This window comes from Capricornis sumatraensis, chromosome 13 (genome assembly GCF_032405125.1).
Source record: "Capricornis sumatraensis isolate serow.1 chromosome 13, serow.2, whole genome shotgun sequence".
Taxonomy (NCBI): Eukaryota; Metazoa; Chordata; class Mammalia; order Artiodactyla; family Bovidae; genus Capricornis; species Capricornis sumatraensis.
This window is the reverse complement of record NC_091081.1, coordinates 7041306-7065727: the sequence shown is the minus strand read 5'-3', so window position 1 is coordinate 7065727 and position 24422 is coordinate 7041306. Positions and strand designations below refer to the sequence as shown.

The 24422-nt window shown below is 36.8% G+C and overlaps 1 protein-coding gene and 1 non-coding gene across 2 annotated transcripts in view; one reads left to right on the top strand and one right to left on the bottom strand.

Annotated features, from left to right (window-relative positions):
* Positions 1-10205: 10205 nt before the first annotated feature.
* On the bottom strand, positions 10206-10312 carry LOC138090004 (U6 spliceosomal RNA). Its single transcript, XR_011145832.1, has one exon. It is a non-coding gene; the product is annotated as a U6 spliceosomal RNA (small nuclear RNA).
* Positions 10313-18547: 8235 nt separating this feature from the next.
* Positions 18548-24422, top strand: part of LCA5 (lebercilin LCA5) — a 40747-nt gene continuing 34872 nt past the window's right edge. Inside the window, 3 exon segments of the mRNA XM_068985509.1 lie at positions 18548-18746; positions 23458-23585; positions 23587-23991. Coding sequence (XP_068841610.1) covers positions 18548-18746; positions 23458-23585; positions 23587-23991 — 732 coding nt within the window.

The window sequence follows — 24422 nt, the reverse complement described above, 5'->3', positions numbered from 1 at the left end:
CTTGGACTGCAAGGAGATCCAACCAGTCCATCCTAAATGTGATCAGTCCTGGGTGTTCATTGCAGTGACTGATGTTGAAGCTGAAACTCCAATACTTTGGCCACCTGATGCGAAGAGCTGACTCATTTGAAAAGACCCTGATGCTGGGAAAGATTGAGGGCTGTGGGATCTCAGTTCCCAACCAGGGATGGAACCTGTGTCCCCTTCATTGGAAGGTGGATCCTCAGCCACGGAACCACCTGGGAAGTCTCTGAATTTCTTTTAAACATCTGGTGTATTAGATTGTGCTTTAAAGTTAATAGTATGTGCTGACAATACTATTTACCTGGAATTTATTAATGAATTTAAAATTTTCTAGCAATATATCATGAAAAGTTAGATTTAGAATTTTTGAATTTTGCATTGTGTATCACGTATCTAGGTAAAATACACAAAACTGTGACAGTATTTTTTTAAATTATATAAATGGACAACTGAATTTTAGCTAAGAATAATTATATGCTGGTGAACTTTCTAATTTGTGATTATTTCTAATATGGCCATTTTAAATTATAGTCATTGTAATTTCTGGATTGTCTACAGTTGCAAAGTCTACTTCCTACTCTGCCTATTAATTTTATGAAGCTTCTAACAAATTGTTCAAACACTTTCTAGTTTCCCCCTATGGAAAATGGGAATAAGTCTGTTCATAAGCATGTCTAGGAAATTTTTCATTAATATCATCTGCATCATTGGCCATATAGCATTAAACAAGGAAATCAGAGTGCTGCAAAAAATTCACTTTCAGTTAAACTGGAGATATTGCAATACCAATGTAAGCCCAAGAGTATTGAAAATAAAACTCTTAAGTGCTCAATGATTATTAGAAAATTTTTTCATAAATATAATCTTTAAAAACAAGAAGCCCGGTTACTGTTGATTATAATTTCAAGTGGCAGAAATATAAAGGTGTAGTTTTATTGACTTTGCTTCCTTTTTTTTTTTTGAAAAGCAGAATTCTATGTAGTATAGTGAAATGAGATGGCAAATGGTATAATCTTAGAAAACTCCAGTCTTATCAGAATATCAAAATCATGTAAAATCAAATAAAAACATCTGAAATTATCTATTTTGGGATAACCTAGTTCAATAAACTGATCTCTAACTTCTGTAGGCTTATAAATTCTTTTGATCTTTTTCCTAGGTCTAATAAATTGATAATCCCTGTTATTTCAAATATGATGAGTGAATAAAACTCTACATTGTAAAGATCTTGAAAATGTATCACATCCAATTAGACAATTTTATGGAGACTCCTAAACTTTTCAGTTCTTTCTTACTTTCCAGAAACTCTTACCAACTTGTTGGTGAAACATATTAAAGGCCTTAAATTTGAAACCTGGAATTTAGCTACCTTGACTTAAATCTTGGTTCAACCACTTACTATTTTAGTATCTAGTGGTCGGTCCTTTAACCTCACAGAATCATTTTTTTCATGTAGAACAATGAATAACAATACCCGTCTAGTAGCTGAATGAAGATAGAATGAGATTACACTATCAAATTGTGATGGCTGAATAAATATCGTTCATTCTCAACTGTCCTTGAGTGCTAGCAAACCCCAGTTGATTCTGGAGACTTTTCTTGTCTTTCAGGTTTTTTAAAACCTAACTACAGCATGTTCTTTGACTCTTTATACAACTTCCTTTAAAAGTAATCCACTGATGCGTTTACTAAACTATGTAGTATTAACTTTAACGGAGTACTAACTAGTGAGCTATTTTAATGAAGAGTATTAGCATTTAAACTAATGAAAAGTTATTTCAGTGCATTTTCTGATATTACTCATCTTTTTCACTAACAGATAATTACTTTTCTTCAAATGATTATTAGCACATAGAGAAAATTACATTTAATTATGTTATTGTTTGGGCTTCCCCGGCGGCACTAGTGGTAAAGAATCCGCCTGCCAACGCGGGAAACATGGGAGACGAAGGTTCAATCCCTGGGTGGGGAAGATTCTCTGGAGGAGGGCATGGCAACCTACTCCACTATTCTTGCCTGGAGAATCCCCACGGACAGGGGAACCTGGCGGGTTACGGTTCATAGGGTCGCAGAGTCCGACAGGACTGAAGCGACCACGCAGGCACACATGGTTTTGTTTAAGTGGGTTAATCTTTAACTTGAAATATATTGATAGGATAAAACGAAAGGTTTGAAACAGTGTAAGTCTAAAACAAGGCCAAGCAAGAAACGGAATTATCATAATCCACGGTCAGAAGATTGATTAGAACACCTTTGCCTTCAAGAATTAGGTTGTCTGCAGAATGAAGTTCTAGAGATTTTAACAATGGCGAGACAGCGGAGTGTGGTGTTAAGCCATCTTGATAATCAGAAGGCTTAGAAGGGCTTAAAAGAACCTTCATCACAAAGAGCAATTTTTTTTAACTTTCCTCGCCTCCCGCAATTAATGCCGTTTAATACACTGTCCATTATTTTTAAAGGGAAAATAGGCCATACAGCAGCTCTTAATAGTTACTGGCACGCGCCACAGACGTTTCCTTTTTTTAAAAAAAAAGCTCAAATGTTTCATATGTCATTCCATCTCCAACCCCTTCTAAAACACGGGGCGCTTTCGTCCTTCACGAAAGCCAGGACTTCGAGGCAGAATCATTATGGTTACATCCTCTTGAATATCAGCAATTTCAGTGCTGAAAACAGAGAAGCGACTGGCTGTTTCTAATTTCAAACCAAGTGATTTCCAAAAGCGATCCGAGACAATTTTCAATGGTTTTAATTAGCCAGAGGCTCATTTTTACAATTCACTTCGAGGCCTTCACCTCCCAGCCACCCACGAAGCCCCTAGACCCTCTCTGCGGCCACGGCGGGCTCCGCGCAGCCGAAAAAGGGCCGGGCGCGCTTCTCTGGGCTGCGGCTCGCACAGCTTCGCCCCTCTCCTCAGCCGCCACAGCTAGAGCGGTCAGCCAATGGCCGCCTCCCCTTGTAAGCAAGAAAGAGAATCCTGTAGCAACAGAAGCCAATGGGAGGTCGGGGGCGGGCATGTCATTGGCTGCGCGCGCCCCGCGGTGCAGTCTGGGCCTCCGCCTCCGTTTCCCTGGAGCCGAGGTCGCCGCGCCGCGGCCGCCGACGGCCGCTCACGGCCGACTGTCTCCGCCCCTGCTGTGGCGCTGTGTTCAAACCTCCCGCACCTCGGCCCCCTCCGCGCCCGCCCCGCAGCTTCCCTTGCCCCGCACCCCGCCCCGCAGCCGAATCAAGCACCCCCACCCCCTCTTTAGCCCGCAGACGCTGAGGCCCCGCGGAGAGAAGGCAAGGCGGCGGGCGCCGAGCCGGCGCTGAGGAGGGGCCGCAGCGGGTTGGAGGTGGGCTTTGGGGTGGGCGTGGAGACAAGGGGGGCGTAGGGGGTGCGGGGCGAGGCCGGGCTTTAGGGGCGCTGGCGAGGTGGCTCTAGTGGATAGGGGCGTGCGAGTGGACTTTTCAAAGGATTAGGGATGGAGGAGGACTTGGGGACGCGGGGAGGAGAAAGTCCCTAGGAAAGTAAATCTCGAGCCCGGCGCTAGGAGGGTCCCGGGAAGAGGGGAATTTGAGGGGAGCGAGTTGGGGGGAAAGGTTGATTTGGTGATCGGGAAGAGAAGGAAGGGAACGCATTGCAGGAATACTTAGAGAAAGGGGTTCAGAGTTATTAGAAAACCCCAGAGGCCTCTCGACTGAAGATGGGAAAGGAGGACCAGAGTCAAGAAGGGGAAAGAGGCTGTGAGGCTTTGGGTAGCTCTGGGATGATAAATGATGGGAAATGAAGACTGGTTAGCATGGAGAGGATCTTTGGTGCAGGCTGTGAAATTTTTATGAATTCTTCAGAGATGGGATGAGAGGAGGAACGAGTTGGCCCCCCAAAAATGCCTTTTTGGCGTAGATGAGTTGCAGTGGGTGCTCAGACACTTGGTGTTTTAAATTGGCAGGACCACGGGATAGTGTTTAACAGTGGTGAAGAACACGGGTCCACTTCACCTGAGCTTCATCTCCTCTCTTTGACTCACCTGGCCTTAACCCCCCTCTCATCTCACCTGAACGTAAATCCCTCTCATGCACTTTGCTGCCTTGGATAATCTACGAACATCAATTGGTAACAGATTCCTAGCTGGGAACAAATGACTAGCATCATATTTTCCCATTTCAGAATGGGAATGGTATAGATATCGTGAAGATTAAATTTATTGAGACTGTTCACATCTGTACCTACATAACGTGAAAAAAGAATTGGATATTAAATAGTCTGCCCTGAGTGGTGATTTTCAGTCGTGGAGCACCCCCCTGAAAGTCTGAAGAAAGTTTTGGCTTCTGTCTACAAAAGTACACTTGGGCACCTACATGTTTATGATGGTCCTTTATTTGAGGTTAAGAGTTTGGATTAGGTATATCTTTGGGATCAAAGTCATCATTTAAATGATTTTTGTTGTTGTTGAAGGGCCTTCATGCAATTTGGAAAACAGTAAAACAAAAGGATACAGTTCTGGAGATTTCTTTACTTTTTTTCTCACTTTAGTGTGGTTATTATTTTAATCTTTTTCAGTTGTAGTTTTACATTTGAATTTTATACTACTGTTCTAAATATTTCACTTTAGGATTTTGCTGAATGTTGACTTGCATGTTTATTCAAAACATAAGAGGAAATAATTTGTTTTGATTCTCTTAGGTTGACAGAGTGTCATTTTAGATGTCAAAAACTGTGACTTCAGAAAAGTGATTTTTCTTTTGTCAGAGTTGCATATCTTCTGTTAAACGATCATGGAACCATGATTCTGGATGACACAGTAGAGGACTGTTAGGATAAACATGCTGATCTCTCTCCTGGTTCTTCTCCTGCCTGTCATTCCTCATCTCCTGTATGGAATCCTCCTTTATCCACCACTTAATTATTGTGTTTCCTCATAATTCAGTCTTCTGCCTTCTGTTCACTCTGTGTTCTTTTCTTGGCTGAGTTCATTCTCAGGCTTTTGATAGTCTTCGCTTCCACCTTCCATATTTTTGTCAATATACAATGCATTTTTAAAAAATCTCTTTCCTGGAACACTTGAGGTAGCTACAAATTTATGTAATTAATTTTTTGGTATTTCCACATAGATTTCCCATAGACATCCTCCGCTCACTGTGTCTGATATCCAACTCGTCAGGTTTCCTCGCCAAATCTGTACTGTTGAATGGTACCATATTCACCCAATTTTTCAAGGGTTTATTTAGGTTCATTCTCCTACTCCATATATAATTGGCCACAATGTCCGGTTTATTTTACTTGATAAACATGGCTAAATCAGTTCTGCATTCTGTATTTCTAAGTTACCGAACCTTAGTTCAAACTTCTATCATTTGTCACCTGATCTCAAGGCCAGTTGTTATTATTCCTTAAGCTTTATTGCTCTCAAGTTCTTGGATGGATCATTGTATTTTTGAATCATTGTCAGATCTTTGTCGGTGTGGTTATTCTAATCTTATTGAAGATCCTTTGGTTGCAGTGAACTTAGTATAGCATAAAAATCCTTCTTGTAATGGTCTCTTACACTTAACTCTGTCTCACTTATTATTATCAATACTTTATCACTACCTCCAGTCAATACAGTCATTTTAAACCAGCACTGTCCAATAGAAATATAATGTGAACTGTATATGTACTTTTCAGGATCCGCACAAGAAATTACATACAGGTGAAATTAATTTTAATAATATGTTTTATTTAACCCAAGATATACAAAATGCTGTTATGTTCTTTTCATGTACTGTTTTCAAAATCCCATGTATATTTTTTACTTAACAGCTTCTTTCTGTTCTAACTAGCTGTATTTCAGGTTCTCAGTCATCACTGTTTTGAACTATTTGCAGTTTATCTCATGCCTTTCACTTCTGCACATGTTTCCTCTTATCGAAATAGGGTCTTCCTTCATCAACTGTCTCCTTTTGCTAACCTTAGCTGTCATCTTGCCCCCACAGAACACAAATACACAACCCAAATCATACTTGTACTTGACCCCTGCTAATACCAAATAACTCAGTTTTAGGCATTTTCTCCTCTGGCAGTCTTCCCAAGCTCCCTTTTGTCCTCTAATCGTAGTTTTGAGTTTCCTCGGCTTCCGTTATTTCCCTTTATCATTAGTATTTAATACTACTTATCTTTCTTTTCAGGCTGGGAGTTTCTTAATACGAGGGATCAGTTGACTCATTTTTGTGCCTCCAACTTTATCCATAGTCCAGTGCCTGATGGTAGGTATTCAGTAAATGCCGAATGAATGAATAGTCTGTGTTTTCATTTGACTGACTGAAGTTTGGGAATACATACTGTGGTTAAGATGCTTTAGTTTGACCCATGTTTCAGTGTGCTATTTAAAAGAAGTTGATTATACCTTAAATCTTAAGTCTAACCTTTACTGTGATCTGACCTAGAGTCTAGGAAATTATACTTAAAATCTATACATAGTTTGATTTTTAAGCAGAAGTCAGTGTTGTGTAAATATATGTAGAATAAGGAACCACTCAGCAACATCCTAGAATGTGGAGAAGTAGAGGAATGGAAACACTTGACTTGTTTCTAATCATTTCTCCCTAATAGGAGAGAAAGAGTTATAGCTTTAATGCAGCAATATTGTTTTTACTTTAATCTCATCTTCAGTTATTTGTGGTTTTGGTGGGAGAGAGGGTAGATATTGCTCATCTCTTTCTCTCCTGGTTTATTTTTATTTGACTCATCTAGTTGGCTATTATGTGAATTCATATTGGCAGCAGAGGTAGCCAGGTAGCAATGTTTTATGCAAAGAAGTTGAACACAGGGAAATAACAGGAAATTAACAGTTCTTTGATTTTACATAGGTTTTTTTTTTCCTTAAAATGAATTTTTCTTAAAGTCACGTGGATGAGATGCTTATTATAATATTCAGTATACAGTGGACTCTACAGCTTTGGTTTACTTTCTGATTCATTTGAAACTAGATTTGTATATCATTTATAGGAGGCATTTCTGTTACTGCAGAAGCTTGTACTAATCTTTTTTCTGACTTGTGATGTGTACTACTTGGGACTTTTTAAAGATGAGTTGGAAAATGATAAGTGCTAAACTTTGATGGCTTTCTAGCATTGCCACATTAGCACTCCTGGCCACTTTTGGAAGATAAACAATTCTTAGAAATTGAAATTGGACAAGATTTATAGTTTTTGTTTTCATCTGGTTACCCTTGTACAATTAAGAGAAACAGATGAACAACTGTTAACTGACTCATTCTTTGTCACAAAAAAATTAGTTTAAATTAGCTGGAGAGCTTTACATGAGGTATAAATCTTCAGTGTTCTCTCTTGATAATTTTTTAAGAAAAAAAATTTTATTCACTTAATGTGACTAGTTTATATTAGTCTGATAGAAATGTTTGTGACTGCAGGTGAAATTTATTTTGTCTGAAACCCTATAGGTTATTTCCATCATTTAAAATTAACCCAGTAAGAATATTCCAACTTTATGATGGGAATGGCTCAGAGCAAAACTTTTGACTTGTTCATTTTCTCCCTTCTTAGACATTTTAGAGATTTATGTAAGTCTTATACAATTAGTTGAATGTGGGATGATTTAATTATTTTCTTTAAAATAGAAAGGTACATTTTATTGAATGAAAGTATTAATATTATATTCAAAATAGCATTATAGAGTAATCATTTCACCAAAAGATTAATACATGGTATTGTGATCATTCTGGTGAACTAGACAGAGAAGATTTCTGTTCCCATGGGTCTTATATTTAACAGGAAGAGACAAATGTGAGATTATTCCCAATAGTAACGAAGTCTGTGAAGAAAATAAAGCAGAGTAATCTCACCCTTGTGAAGATCTCAGGGAAGGTCCTAGGTAAAAGGTGGAGCAGCTCTCTGAGTTGGTGACATGTTTAGCACATTAGAGGCACAAAAGAATGCCACTGTGGCTGCAGAAGATGAGGGGAAGAGATAAGGCATGAAGTAAGGATGGAGAAGTAGGCAGGAGGGCCAGATCTCACAGGAGTTTGCGGGTCTGGCTAAGGAATCTGATGACTATTGAAAGCCACTGAAAGGTATTAAGTAGAAGATCTGCTTAATGCTGTCTGATCTCTGTGTCAGGTAGCTTTCTGTAACTGGGGCAGCAAGAATGAAAGCAGGATATCAGTTAGGAGGCTATTACAGAGAGAAGCTGGTGGTTTGGACCAGGGCAGTAGCAGTGGGGATGATAAGGAATCATCCAATTTGGAATATATTTTGGAGATAAACCAGCTTGGTTTTACAGATGGTTTGGTTGTGGGATGTAAGATTAAGAAGAAATCCAGGATGATCCTTCGATTTGTGACATGGATAATTTAGTAGATGGAAATGCCATTTAATGAGGTCAGAAAAACAGGAAAGAGTTGGTGAGAGTAGAAAGCGAACAGATCATGATTTTGTATTGGCATGTTTAGATACCCAGCTGGAGTTGTCAAACAGGAAGGTGAATATATGAATCTGGAAGGCAGGGCAAGTGAGGTCTAGATGAGATCACCTAAGAGGAGAGCGTAGACAAAAGAGGGCCTAAAACATGGCGCCTTGTGTATTCCAGCCTTTAGAGATCAGAAAGAGGAGACAGATTCACCAGAGAAGATGAAGAGATGGCCAGTGAGGCAGTGAGAAAACCAGGGAAGAGGAGGCTAAGGAAGTTATAAAAGAGGGTGTTGTAGGAAGGAGGGAATGGTTAGTCTTTTCAAATGCTCTGTGAGGTCAAGGACAAACAGGACAGAAAATCGATTTTTGGATTTCGCCAGGGTGAACGTCATTGTTTTGATGAAAGCTATTTCAGGGGAATGGTCAAGATGAAAACCTGACTAGTGCAAATTTAGAAAAACGCTGGGAAGGAGGTAGAGGTTCTAGATTATCACATAATACAGTATAATATTCTAGTATAGACTGGGCTTCCGTGGTGGCTCAGTTGGTGAAGAATCCGCCTGCAATGCTGGAGACGAGGCTTCGATCCCTGGGTTGGGAAGACTATTTTAGTATAGATAGAATAGTCTTCTTTTATTGGAAGATTGGTGTGGAGAAATTGGGTTGTAGATGCAGTAGGGACCTGGAGCCAAGCAATAGCTTTATTAGAGCCTCTTTGTTAGTAGGAATGATCCAGTAAAGAGGGCTGAATTGCAGGTACAGTCCTTGAGATGGAGAGGAGGAGTGGGAGAGAAGGCAGGTGAGTTTAGCTCTTAAAAGGAGCGGCAGTGCTTCTTCAGTTTTAGTAGGAGAGTGCCACAGAACCGTGTAGTTGCAGATGGAAGCGCCTTTAAAGATAAGGTAGTTCTCACCTGATTGTTGCTATTGAAATAGTGAATAGGTCCCTCAACTAAGAGAAAACTTACAGTCCATTTCAGATTTTACTAATTTAACTCTGTGACCTTAGTTAAAATGCCATCTTGGGTAAATCACTTTGTTTTTCTGGGTCTTAGTGTCCTTAATCTATGCAAAGAAAGGGCCGATTTCTCAGGGTTCCTTCTAGTGCTAAATTGTTACGCAGTCTTGTTTAGTAGTAATTCACCGGTTTTTATTTGCTTGTACTTTGTAGCAAAGTTATTAGTTGTTATTCTAATAGTTGCATTATCATGTCTCTATCCATTTCTTGCCTTTCATCTTTTTGGTCTAATACTTCTTGTATGTTCTTTAACTTGTTTTGTTTTCCTGTTTGCTTGTTTGAACTGTTTTTTTCTGGCAGTAGTGTTAGCCAGGCAACTGTGTTTTTTCAAGGACCAAGACCTAACTTTATAAAAGAAAATTTTCACGAGTGTCTAAATTTCTATTCTCTAGGAATGCTTAGATCTTTGGATTGCAGTACATTCTAAGGAGGGCTTGTTTGTTGTCATGAAGAATTGTAACACAATATGGGACACATATTTTAAAAATAGCCTACCTTCTTTTGGCATAGATGCTAAGTAATCAGAAGTTTGGCAGAGGCAAGAAAAATATTGTCTAGTGTTCCAGGGACTATTTTTTTTTTTAATTTTATATTGGAGTATAGTTAATTTACAATGTTCTGTTAGTTTCAGGTGTACAGTAAAGAGATTCAGTTATACATATACATATATCTATTCTTTTTCAGACTATAGAGTAGAGTTCCCTGTACTGTACACTAGGTCCTTGTTGATTATCTATTTTTTTTTATTTTTTTTAATTTATTTTTTTTGTAATAATTAAAAAATATGGAACGCTTCACGAATTTGCGTGTCATCCTTGCGCAGGGGCCATGCTAATCTTCTCTGTATCGTTCCAATTTTAGTATATGTGCTGCCAAAGCGAGCACTGATTATCTATTTTTTATATAGTAATGTGTATATGTTAATCCCAAACTCCTAATTTATCCCTTACCCAGTGTTTCCCCTTTGGTAAACGTAAATTTGTTTTTGAAGTCTGTAAGTCTGTTTCTGTTTCATAAATAAGTTCATTTGTATCATTTTTCTTTTAGATTCTACTTGTAAGTGACATCATATGGTACTTGTTTTTCTCTGTCTGGCTTTCTTCACTTAATATGATAAATCTCTAGGTCCATCCGTGGCATCCACTGCAGGTGGCATTACTTCACTCTTTTAATGGCTGAGTAATACTCCATTCTATGTGTGTACCTTATCTTCTTTATCTGTTGTTCTGTCAGTGGACGTTTAGATTGCTTCCACATCTGGGCTATTATAAATAGTGCTACAGTGAACACTGGGGTGCATGTATCTTTTCAAATTATCGTTTTCTCTGGATATATAACCTGAGGCTGACTTTATCACTTTAAAAAATGTTTTCATGTAGTTAACATGTAATATTTTTGGGGAATATATAAAGGATACATAGAATAATTTATTGTGATTTTTTCTTAATTGGCCATCTTTGATGGAAGAGCCAGACCCTACCTTAAAGGAACTCCTAGTGTGTTTTGCTCATCTTAATTTCCTCATTGTCTTTAAATGGCATCTGTAGCCCTTAGTAATTTAGTAATTTGTGTTGACTGAATTGAATAGATGTATGAATTGAATAGATGTATGAATTGAATAGTAGTTTCATAAACTTTGGAAGAGTGATTGCTTGTATCAAATTCTCTTAAAAGTTTGAGAATTATTATTAGGAATAATTAGCCTAAAGATGACTCATCCTGTGGCTGATTCATGTTGATGTATGGCAGATACCAACACAACATTGTAAAGCAATTATCCTCTAATTAAAAATAAATTTAAAAGAAAGAAGTAGCCATTTACTTAAAGCAAAGAGTTAAATTTGCTGTTAAAGATGTAGATCTGACCATATGTATTTTTCTTCTAGTTGGAGACAACATTAAAATCATATTAAGGATAAAAGAGAATAAACCTGTAACATTGAAAAGATGATAGAGTACCCTCAGTGGATGAGAGATTATTAATACAACACATTTCTGAAACAGGAAAGGGAAATGATGCATGGAACAGATTAGAACAGAGAGAACTATGTCACAAGATACTCAAGAGGGAAAGAAATATTCTGATGTATCCTGCAGATTCAGGATTTAAAAAGAAAGGAAAAATTAAAAATGGGAAGAAAGAGTAATTGAAAAACTATGAATGGAATAGTTGTGTCTCAAGCCTGTGCACATCAACAGTATGATTCTCTCTGCCCTTCAACCCTTCCTCTCTTTCCCATTAAAAAATACAGACGTAATTTCTTCTGGAAATGATAACACTTAAAAAGTAGAGTTGCCGTGGCGGACATTTGTGTTCGGAGATAATCCCTCCTCTTTGCTAACTTTCAGTAAGTCCCCCATATAGTGCTGATTCTCTGCTGTTCATCCTGAAGCAACATGTGCTTGTCAGGAGGCCATGCTCACATGCAGTTTTGTTCATTCTTCTTTCCTACGGGTGACCAAAAATTCACAGAAATAAAATCAGCAGTATTTAAAAAGCCTAGGCTAAACAAAGTGAAAAACTGTAGCTATGTGAAACGTAATTTCTGCATCAGAAGAGATCTTAAACAAAATGTCTAGTTAGAGTGTTCTCAGGGGAAGAAAAAAAAGTATTGCCTCATTAAAGCAAGAATAGAATAATTGTTTTAAAAAATCAAAACAAAGAGTTGTTAGGAAATAAGATTTTTGCACAAATTCAAAAATCCTGGATGGTTTTGAAGATAAATTGAGTAAATGTCTTTGAAAATAGGACAAAAAGACAAAGAGAGAAAGTCTGTTATTTAACCAATAGAAGTTTAAAAAAGAGTAAAGGGAAAGTCAGCTATCAAAAATGTAACCTAAGCACAATAAGGAACAGGGAAGCAAAGGGCAACACAATGAATGAAAAAAAAAAACAACCTCACACCTATGTGTATATCTTTGTGACATTTCAATATAGCAAGAGGAAAGGTCCTAAAGGCAACTAAGGAGTTTTGTTTTGTTTTCTTTAAAGATTACCTATAAAGAATGAGAATCAAGTGGACATAACTAGAGTGTAAGCTCCGTAAGGCAGAGATTTTGTTGTTGTTGTTGTTTTTCATTACTATTGCATAATGAGAGCACAAGAAACATATGGTGAATAAAAGAATGACTGTCACATCCCATAAGTGGCTCTGAGGTTTTAAAGACGGTGGAGCGGTGTCTCCAAAGTTCTGAGAGAGAATGACTTAGAATTTGGAACCTAGAAAAATAATCAAGTATGAGGCAAAATAAAGACATTCTCAGGCGTACAAAGACTCAGAGCTTTCACTTCAGATAACCCTTCCAGAAGAAGTTGCATGAGAATATGGAGCAGTGAAACACAATGAAAATGAATAAAAATAACATGAACTACTAGAAAAGGTAGATTAACACAGAAGTACAATAAAAATAATTCCAGAATGACAGCAGTACAGCAAGTAGAAAGTAATTAGTTTAAATTAGAATAGGAAATTACTCCAAGAAAAAAATGTCTTTAAGAAGAATAACAGATTTCAGGCTACAGATAGAATGACTAAGAAACTGATAGATATCAGTGACATGGTAAGAAGGATTTTTTTTCCTCTCAAGAAAAAAGGACAGAAATTCTAAAGAAAAAACTGCATAACCAACGTGTAGTTGCATGTTGCAGCCATTTAAAAATGAGATGTGAGTTAAATCCTTATCTTTCATAGTCTAAAATTACTAATTGAAGAAATAGTATAAGCATACTACTATATATAAAACAGTTAACCAAAAGGAACTGCTATAAAGCACAGGAAACTATACTCAATATTTTGTAATGACCTGTAAGGGAAAAGAATCTGAAATTGAATATATATGTGTGTATATATATGTGTGTATATATATGTGTGTATATATAATTACTGTGTTGTACACCTGAAACTTGCCAGGTAGAGCTAGTGGTAAAGAACTCTTGTCAGTGCAGAAGACTTAAGAGACTCAGATTCGTTCCCTGGGTCGGAAGGAACCCCTAGAGGGGGCATGGCACCCCACTCCAGGGTTCTTGCCTGGAGAATCCATGGACAGAGGAGCCTGGCGGGCTGCAGTCCATAGGGTCGCAAAGAGACGGACACGACTGAAGCGACTTAGCGTGCACGTACACACACTGAAACTGACACAATATTTTGAATCAACTGTACTTCAGTAATAAAAAAAAATAGTAAAAGCAAAAAAGTATAGGCCATTAAAATGGTTGTCCCAGGGAATAAGACTTGGATAATGGGGCAATGGATATTTCCTTTTTTTTTTTTTTCAAAGATGCATATATTGGGGGCAGGGGGTGGGTAGGGAGAGAGCTAGTGTTGGTACATAGGAGATGAATGACAGGTAATGTTTTTGTGGATTCTTACCCTTTGCAAGAAGAGTTAGGTGGATTCCTGACTTAGAGGGGATAGGTCATAGGGAACTACTTCTGCTATATGCATATAAACAGAAATAATCCTCAGCTGTATCATATAGTTAACTTTTAATTATGCTATTAAAATTAAAACTGAAAGTCTTTGACAGGGAACGTTAATCAGAATTTACTGAACATCTTGTATGTTTGTATTATAAATATAATTATTGATATTTAGCAAGTGCTTACTGTGGGATAGTTAATTATTCCATTTAGTTGTCACAGCAATTTTCTAAGGAAGATACCATTATTATTTCCATTTTACAGATGAGAAAATTGAGATTTAGATGTAGATTGAGATTTCAACAGCTGATAAGTGATGGATCCACTTAATTGCCTTAATTCATTATCCTTTTTCCTCGGACAGTTTTTTACATGTGTAAATATTTTCTTTCATGAAAAGAAATATTTTCTTTGCAAAGTGAAAGATTCAGACTGATTTATATATTTGTAATATTAGTCCTTGCCTTTGCTGATTTCAGCTCAAATAGCTAATTGTAACAGAGAGTGAGATTGCTAGGCAATAAAATCTAAGTTAGTTTGCTTGATTTTTTAAAAATCTTTTTTTTTTTTTAAACAGCATTGTTTTCCTCTCTTTATTTTCCACTGTTGGTCACTAGTACATGGAAATACAATTGATTTTCATAAGTTCACCTTTCCTTCCTGAACCATTTATTTATTTATTAAAAAATTCTTTTTTTTACTAAGGGAAATTTCAAACAAATACAAAAGCAGTGGTATTAGAGTAATGAAGCTGCAGGTGTCCACAGTTTTTACATTGTTTTACTAACTCATGGCCAGTCTTATTTACTATATACTTTTACCTCCTTCCCCATGGATTATTTTGAAGTAAACTCCAGGCATTATTTAATTTTATCTATAAATATCTCAACATCTACCTTGAAATATAAGGACTCTTTTAAAAAAAATAACCATAATATCGTGCTCTTACTAAAGCAATAGCAGTTCCTTAATGTCATTAAATATCTAGTCAGTGTTTTAATTTCCTCAGTTTTATAATTTTCTTTTGCATAATTTGTTTGAATTAGGATTGAAACAAGGCTCATAGACGGCAGTTGTTTGTTTTCTTGAGGCCTTTAAAATATATAGATACCTTTCCCTATCTCTTCCTTTTCTGCTTGCAATTTATGTTAAAGAAACCAGTTGGTCCTACAGAATTGGCCACAGAGAAGATTTTGCTAATTGCTTCCTTGTACCTCTGTCCCCTGAATTTTCTATAAATTGTCATTTCAGTTTAGAAGTTTGATCAAAATCAGATTTTATTTTTCTTGTAGAAGGAATCTGTTACCTCAGGGGAATAGTTGCATCTCCTCTGGAGGCACACTGTGTCTGATTATTTTCTGTGGTGTTAGCCATTAGTGAGCATGATCTAGTTTCATTATTGCGTTAGTAACTACAAAATGACAATGTTCTAATTCTGTCATTCGAAAATCCCCTTTTTAATTTATTAGCTAGAATAATTCTGTAAAGAAATACTTCCTCTAATCTACTATTTTGTTGTTCTAAGATAGAGCTTGTAACAGTGTAGACAGGATACATGTTGGATTTTTTCCTCTTCCTGTATCAATTTTCAGATGAATGAGTTGGTTCCTTAGTATCTTTCAGAGGTAACTCATTAGTTTTTTAAAATAACATATGACCTCATGAATTTAAACACGTTCTATGTGTTTTAATCCTTTGCTGGTACAGTTCTTGTTGCAGATGCTATTGTCCCATCGTTGACTGGTCAGAGCTTCCTGGAGCACTGTCCTGAACCCTTGTGACACTCCATCACGAGTGTTTCAGAGCTTTCTTGCTCTCTAGTATGACCACATTTCTAGATTGTAGAATAATACCAGCAATGCGATTATTGAAAATTGTTTTTAGAAAAATTCCGAACCTCGTTTGTCAGCAGGATCATCTCCCTAGGGATTGTGTTCTTTAAAGTTGTTAGTTCTGGTTAATCTGTGTGGCTTTGCCACCAACCGTATATATGAAAGTGAAAGTGTTAGTTGCTCATTGAAAGTTGCTTTGTTGGGTCTGACTCTTTGCGACCCCATGGACTGTAGCCCGCCAGGCTCCTCTGTCCATGGGATCCTCCAGTCAAGAATCCTGAAGTGGGTTGCCATTTCCTTCTCCAGGGCATCTTACCCACCGAGGGATTGAACGCGAGTCTCCTGTATTGCAGTTGGATTCTTTACTGTCTGAGCCACCTACAGTTAGATTTTCTTTTGATTCATAGGAAATGCTTTTTAAAAACCTAATTTCCAATAAGTATGATTTCCAGCACTGAGTCTACAGACGTTAAGGTAAAGAAATCTAACTCCTATCCCTGTCCCTCAGCTCAGCTTCTTACCTTCCTCTGCAGCTGTATCGTCCAGTCAGCTAACCACCAGTGCATCTGGCTTTTACCAGTTAATTAAAGTTCAACATAATTAAAAATTCGTTCCTCATTCACACCTACCACATTTCAGTGTTCAGTAGCTGCATGCGGCTAGCTATCATACTGAACTGATTTTAAAACATTTCTGTATTCTAAAATTGAAGTATGGTTGATTTGCAGTGCTGTGCTAATTACTGCTGTACAGCAGAGTGACTCCATTATACATATACGTACCTTGGTTTTCTGTTTTTTTTTAATACATGCCTTCTTTTCCGTTACGGTTTATCACAGGATACTGAATGTAGTTCTCTGTGCTGTGCAGTATCCATTCTATATATAAACGCTTACATCTGCTAACCCCAACCTCCCACTCCATTCTTCTCCCAGCTCTTTCCCCCTTGGCAACCACCAGTCTCTTCTCTAAGAACGTTTCCACTCTTGCTCACAGTTCCGTTGGATACTCCTGCCCTGGAGAACCCATCGTGTTTTCATGAAGTGTATAGTTTATTCCTCTACTTTTTAAAAATGTGCAAGTTATAGATATGAATTTATAACCCTCCTTCAATAAGTGGTAGCATACTACGCATGCCTTTCTCCCTCTTCCTTAGTGTTTCTTGGCGATCACTGTAGACTGCAGAGATTATGCAGAAGTAGTCCTCATTGCCTTAAGAGCTTGGTGGCACAGTACTTCGCTGTGTGGAGGTGTTCAGTGTGGGTAGCCAGTTCCCTGTTGATGGTCATTTGGACGGATGTAGTCCTTTCCCACCGCCCAGTGCTGCGGTGAACGGCAGTAATGCTACCTTGAGGATGTCTCTCTCACTTATTACCAGGCCCAGTATTCTTTTAATACTAATTTCCTCAATGGACTTTGTTTCTTCTAAATATTAAGAAGAGTTGTTCTGATTATAAAAGTAATCTGGTTTCATTTTGCTAGAAAATTAAACTCTGTTAAACAGATAAACTTATCTAAAATCCGTGTTGCCCAGACAAATCATTTTTGTGTACGTGTATACCTTGGTTTTTGCAGGTGTTTTTTTTTTTTTTTTTTCCCCAGTTCCTGAGTTCGGTTAAAAAGAATACTCAGCATTTTTCAGTGACTCTGTAGTGGAGATCATATTGTATACAACACTTTGAATTTTTCCTCTACCATAATAGTATAAGCATCTTCCTTGTTAAACTTTTTGTAAACATTTTTGACATCTGCATAATATTATGCTGTATTGATTTTTTCAATACTTTTCTTAATTTCTTATTTTGCAGTGGTTAGACATTTTTTCTTTTTTTCTTTTTAATTGTGCCACAGTCAACATTTGTGCATAACTTTCCTCCTGTTTTTAGGGTAATTTTCTTGGTATCCAGGAGTAGAATTATTGGATCAAAGGTTAAAAGCATAATTAAAGTTTTAACCTGTTTTGCCAGCTTTTTTTTCCCCAGTCTTGTCTTGATAGTCATTTTGGAAGCATTGTTATTTTGAGGAATCTTTGGAAATTTGTTAGATTTAAAAATGATGCGTGAAGTTGAATGTTTTTTGTGCCTATTTTTGTTGCCTGCTGTGGGTCTTAACATGTATTTGCCCATTTATCTTTTGACCTCCTATCTTTCTTGTGGCGTGATATGAGGTATTTATTGATTGTTAAGGATGGTCATGATTTTTCTGTCATGTTGTAAATATTTTTCTTCAAGTGCCTTAATTTGATTTATTTTTCTCATGGTTTAGTTTTACATTTTTATGCAGTCAGTCTTAGGTATTTTTCTTATTTTTGTTAGCAGGCTTGTTCCTTACCACCTTTCCCCCCACCCCCACCACCAAAACCAAAAACTGGTGACTTTATTATTCACCTAGCATTTGTGTTTGTTGTAAATCTTAAGATTCAAGGGAGTCAGATTCAGTTAACATTTATTCAGAAGCAAGTGTATGTCAGGTACTTTAGATGTTCCCTCTCTAGTCTCTCACAGTCTATCTTTTCTCCAAATACTGTAGAGAACTATGTATGAAAATATAGATGAATTAAATTATGGCCTATTTTTAAAATTCTAAGCAATATGTTGTTTTGCTTTTGGTATCTTTCATTGTAATTAACTCTTGAAATCTATTTCATGAGATATGATGAGTTTCCCTCCCTCTTCCTTAATTGTAGAGGAAAAAAGCCTATCTTCTGGTTGCTATTGTGAACTAAAGATACAGAGAGAAAACAGATTGCCCAGACCTGAATATCATCCCCAGGATCTGAAGACTCAAAAATCGCTCTTCAGGCTTGTTGTGGATTTTTCTGAGAAGAATCTGTGAAATTATGTGAATAGAGACTTATTTTGCAAAGCCATGGGGGAAAGAGAAAGAAGTCCAGCCACTGATTGGGAAGGTAAGACAAGCAGAAACTGTTCGTCTTACTCTTCATCTGATTCTGGAATTACTCCACAGTCTTCTGGCCGGTTGTCGCTGGTGCATCCCTCCCCCCCTGCAAGTATTAAGGGAAAATATCCTAAAAAACAAACTTCAGATGGCCAAGTGCATCATCACGGTAAGCATCCTTTAAAAGACTCCAGTAGACCTAGAATATTCATTCTGACTGCTTAAGGAAACCTGTCTGAATGAGAATAGGATATATTTTTATAAATGTTGTTTACAGTGTACTATCCTTTGTTACATTCACAGCCATACTGTATCCAGAACAATGAACTCTAACTGAGGTTTCTCATTTTTGTTTTCACCTGTTTCTGAATAAATGATTGTCTTGGGGTTTGTAAAGGCAAAAAAAAAAAAAAAATCACAAAACATTTGTACCTTTCTTTATTTTCAGAAAGTTGTGAAAAGCATGGATGTAAAGTGGTTAAGGGGCATTTTTATAGATTGGGTAAAATTACTTCTACTTACTGAAAAAGTTCAAACTCAGCTTAGAAATGGAATTTGGGACCACCAGTCTGTTTTCTATTAAATGGTGTTATAATGGAACAGCATAAATCTTTAGAAATAATTTTTGTTGTTAGAATGTTATTAGTCTGGAGCTAGGTATTAATACATATTTGACTGCATAATGTTCTGGAAATCTCTTCTTCATCTTAATAAATCCCTAGTCAAGAAAATCTGTATATAGCTAGTAATAAAATATGTAAGGACCACTAGTACATCATAGGTAAGCTAAGGGAAATGAGGTTTTATTTGTTGTTATTCACTCGATGAGTCGTGTCTGACTCTTTGCAAACCCATAGACCACAGCACGCCAGGCTTCTCTGTCCTTCACTATCTCCCAGTGTTTGCTTAGATTCATGTCCATTGCGTTGGTGATGCTGTGTAATCATCTCATCTTCTGCCACTCCCTTCTCCTTTTGCCTTCAGTCTTTCCCAGCATCAGTAAAATGAGGTTTTATGGTATCGGTTAATAGATACAATACAGCCATCACATTAGTAGCTTCGAGTGGTAAGATTGCAAGGCGGGAAGTAGTATGTGAGCTGAAAAGGAGAATAGGGTGAAGTAATGAAATGCCTAGAATCTTGTGTTAAGATAGTGGCTGTTTCTGTGGGGGAAATAGTTAGCTATTGAAAAGTTCGAAGCAGGGGTTTGATTACATTTGCCTTTATAAATTTTTATTTTGAAAAGTAACATTTGCCTTTTTAAAATCTGCAAAGAATGTGTGTTTCTTTTGAAAGCAACCTTTTCGTGAATCCTCGATCAGGCTTCCCAGGGACGTTGACACTTTTAACAACTTTAAAAAACTTTAACAAGTTTTTTTTTTTTTTCTATATGGTTTTTGCTGGTATGTTTTTGTTTGTTTTTGCTACAAGTACAGTGCTGCAGGTTTCATAGTCTCTTCCTCCAAATCTATCCCAGTGTCATTTTCTTGTTTTGATTTTGTGGTTGAGAGCATGATCTGATACTAAACTTTCGCTGCATAATTAAGAATAAATAGACCTTAGGGTTGAATCTTAGAAAATGACTTTATTCCCAAGAAATCATTCACATACCTTGGGAATTATTGGTAGAAACACTTTAATTTTTCACTCCTTACCTAGAAGCAGTTTTATTTAAGAAGATAATTGAGAAAAAGCTGTGAGAAACAGTTTGAGTATCGCCCAGAAAAATTTCAACCTGACTTATACTGTCTTCTGCTTTGCATTGTCTTTTGAATTAAAGTCTGTGCACTTTAGTGCAAGCCAACAGGGCCAACCGGATAACGTCCTTAAACACTGATTTCTTTTGGCTTAAGTTGGCAATTATCAGTGTTGTAGACTAAACTGAGCTTTCCTGGTGGCTCAGACGGTAAAAGCATCTGCTTACAAGGCAGGAGACCCAGGTTCGATCCCTGGGTCTGGAAGATCCCCTGGAGAAGGGCATGGCAACCTACTACAGTATTCTTGCCTGGAAAATTCCATGGACAGAGGAGCCTCGGCTACAGTTCATGAGGTCGCAGAGTCGGACACGACTGAGCGACTTCACTTCAGACTAACCTAAAGAAAAACCAAATGTGATTTAAAAAAGCATCTTGAACACTTGAATTTGCAGAATTTCACATTTGGTAACATAGTCTTCGTTCTCCCTTTTACATTTTCAGCTTATTATTTCAGAAATAAAATTTGTGCTCTATCAGAAGTTACATCTATAATACAATTTAATAATAATTTAGGTTATACATATTTATATATTACATATTATGTACATATTCTGTTTCTCATTTTATCAGTAATATAAACATACCAAGTTTTTGGTAGATGCATAGTTTATCTTTGTTACATGTTTTTTTAATGAGTCATACTGTAATTTTAACACCTGATGGAAGGAAAACAGTATTTGTCTGCCCTCTTTTTGGTGGTAACTTAACAAGGGGGAGATGAAGAATGATATGTACAACAGTCAGTCATCTTTCTTCTGAGTGTTACTAGCCCTGTATTTCATCTTGATTGTTTTGAAAATGAAAGAGATAGATGAAAGGTGAGAGATATTTTTTGAGTTCTGGTTAATAGAATATAGTAGAAAACAATGTTCAGATTTTTAGGATGTCAAATGTTGGTGGCAGAAGCCCTTTTTGTCTGGCTATATCATAGAATAAAATATTAGTGGAGAATTTATAACCTGATTCGTATAATATCTAGGCTTTCACTTCTCAAATTAAGTTTCCATGTGCATGAAATCTTTTTTGCTGAGCAATATAATTTTATACATAAAAATCAGAGATTTGGGATGATTAACATTTATTCTTATGTACAACCATTTTTATGTATAAAGTTTCTGTCATTCCAAGAGCTGAATGCATACTCTATAATAGCATATAGACACTAAAACTCTGTTCACTCAGTATGTTGGGAAAGAAAGAAAATTGAAATGATAGATGCTCCAATTTAAAATTGGAGCAGTTTCTCCAATGGAAGTATTATGCAAATCACAAGTGCAAGCCACAAATATAATTTTTTATTGCCACATTTAAAAAGAAAAACAGGTAGAAAGGTGGACTTAGTTTTAATAATTTTTATTTAACCCAGAATATCCAAAATATTATCATTTCTAAATATAGTTAGTATAAATCATAGTGTGTGGAATATTCTGCATTCCTTTTTTTTTCTTTGAATTAGGTGTTTGAAACCTCGTGTGTATTTCAGTTATGGACTCAATATGGATCACCCACATTTCAGTTTTCAGTAGCCACATGTGGCTGCTGCTGCTGCTAAGTCACTTCAGTTGTGTCCAACTCTGTGCGACCCCATAGACGGCAGCCCGTGAGGCTCCCCCGTCCCTGGGATTCTCCAGGCAAGAACACTGGAGTGGGTTGCCATTTCCTTCTCTAATGCATGAAAGTGAAAAGTGGAAGTGAAGTCGCTCAGTTGTGTCCAACTCTTAGCGACCCCGCTGAGGATCCCACTAGGCTCCTCCACCCATGGGATTTTTCAGGCAAGAGTATTGGAGTGGGGTGCCATTGCCTTCTCCGCCACATGTGGCTGGTGACTACTATATTGGATAGCATAGTTTCAAAGTTACTAATAGGCTTTCCTTCATTTCTTTTTATTACTACTTCTTTTCAAATATTTAGGCATGTATAGAGCTGGCATCCCAAACCAGTACACATTTAATATACCCTCTACAAAATTTCTGTCTCTTTAAATGAAACTTTGTAATGTTAAATTGTGAACATGTTTTTCTTTACCTGTTTACATAGTAAAATCCATGGCTCCTGAAGTAGGTAGGGAAAGATTGGATTTTCTAGTTTTTCTTCACTTTTTCCCCTCTGGAATGCATTTCCTTCTAGAAAAAATGCAGTAACCTTGGAGATTAAAGTTTGCTGTTTTAAACTATGGCAAACTTCCAGATGCCTCTTTTGAAGGGCAGGTGCTCTATATATTGAGGCCAAGGTTTAATGAACTTTGAGTAAATAATATTCAAAATTTTTGTGAAATGTTGTGATATGTACCCTTTAAAGATTTTGTGTGCTTTTATTTTTTTAGGCTGGAGTCATTTATCTTGTTCTTAAATTATGCCAGATGTTTTTGATTTGAACATCACACAAAAGAAAGCCTCTGAGAAAGCATTTAGAATCACATCTGTACTGCTAAAGTGTTTTCCATTTTCATTCACTGATACGTGGGATTAAGTTCTTAACACTGACAGAGAATATTTTTGGAAATTTTCTGTCTTATACGCATACTTCAGTTAATCCTCACAACAAAAGGGAAAATAGACCTGGAAGGGTTTAAGTTGAATTGCACAAGGACCAGTGAAGTACTAACTCCAAGTCCCAAATCTCTGTCATGTTGTCATCTTTCCTGAAAGAAAGGTTTCTAGTTAATTTTAAAAAACCATACATTTCCACATTTCAAATTATGATCCCAAATATCTTGGCACAGATGACTTGATTATCATGACATTTTGTATTTATTAGGCACTGTGCTAATGCTGACAGTGACCATCTTATCTGCAAAGGTAAAAATGCTGGAGCCTGATGTTGCCATCTTTTCAAACAGTGTAAAATAATTCCTTGTAAACCATGGGATATTGTTTTGCTGGATCAGAATATGTTTCTTGAACTGTCTTAAAAGATTTCAAATCTTTCTTAATAAAAACAATATATTAAAAGCACTAAGTAAAACCAAATATTTAAGTATTGTAAAATCATTAAAAAAAAAAATGTTTCCTTAAAGGAAACAAAATGACTAAAGAATGTTATGGAGTCATTTGTGTTAGGATGAGTCAATAATTCTACATCTGATACAGCTTTCACTTTATGTTATGACTGTTTCTTTTTCAGCCCTTAGGAAACCAAGCCCTAAGGGTCCACCAAACAGAAAGGGAGTCCGAGCAGGATTTCGCTCCCAGAGCCTCAATAGGCAGCCACTTCAAAAAGATCCTGATCGTGTTACAAAACAGGTTCTTTTTTTGTGCAAGACAGCTAAAAATCAATGAATTGCAGAACGAAGTAACTGAACTCCAGGTCAAGTTCGCCGAGCTGCTAAAAGAAAATAAGGCTTTGAAAAGGCTTCAGTACAGGCAGGAGAAAGCCCTAAATAAGTATGAAGATACAGAAAACGAAATCTCACAACTTATTGCTCGTCATAACAATGAGATTACAGCACTCAAAGACCGCTTAAGAAAATCTCAAGAGAAAGAACGAGTATCTGAAAAAAGAGTGAAAGAGACAGAAGGCGAACTACTTAGGACAAAAATTTCCTTACAGAAACTGAAAAAGATCTCTGAAGCTAAACACCTACCTGAACGAGTTGATTTAGCAAAGAAACTCGCTTCTGCAGAGTTAAAATTAGATGACACAGAGAGAAGAATTAAGGTAAAATTCCCACAGTTTCTAATTGTGCTGTTTTGTGTTGTTTTTTATTGGGCATTTGATGTGCACTTTTAAGACTGCTTATTGCAGTTCAGCATTTGCTTGAAAATGAAATCTGATTTTTTTTTTAAGTATCTTTCTGAGTAAGAGATTAGGAAAAATTTAAGATTTTATCTTTAAGAGCAAGATGTGAAAGACTGTATACATTAATGGGCCACAAGATAATAGATGTTTAGTTCCCAAAATCTTAGCTATTTGGGGGAAATACACTGTTTGATTATGTGATTGTTTCTTTAAAATTGAAAATGATACTATAAGAGCTATAGTATATAAAACTGACATTTGGGGCCATTGTGTAAGAAATGCCACATGAATAATTTCTGTTTTTATTTCTTTGAACATTTGTGAAAGATATATTTTGGGGCAGGGTGTGC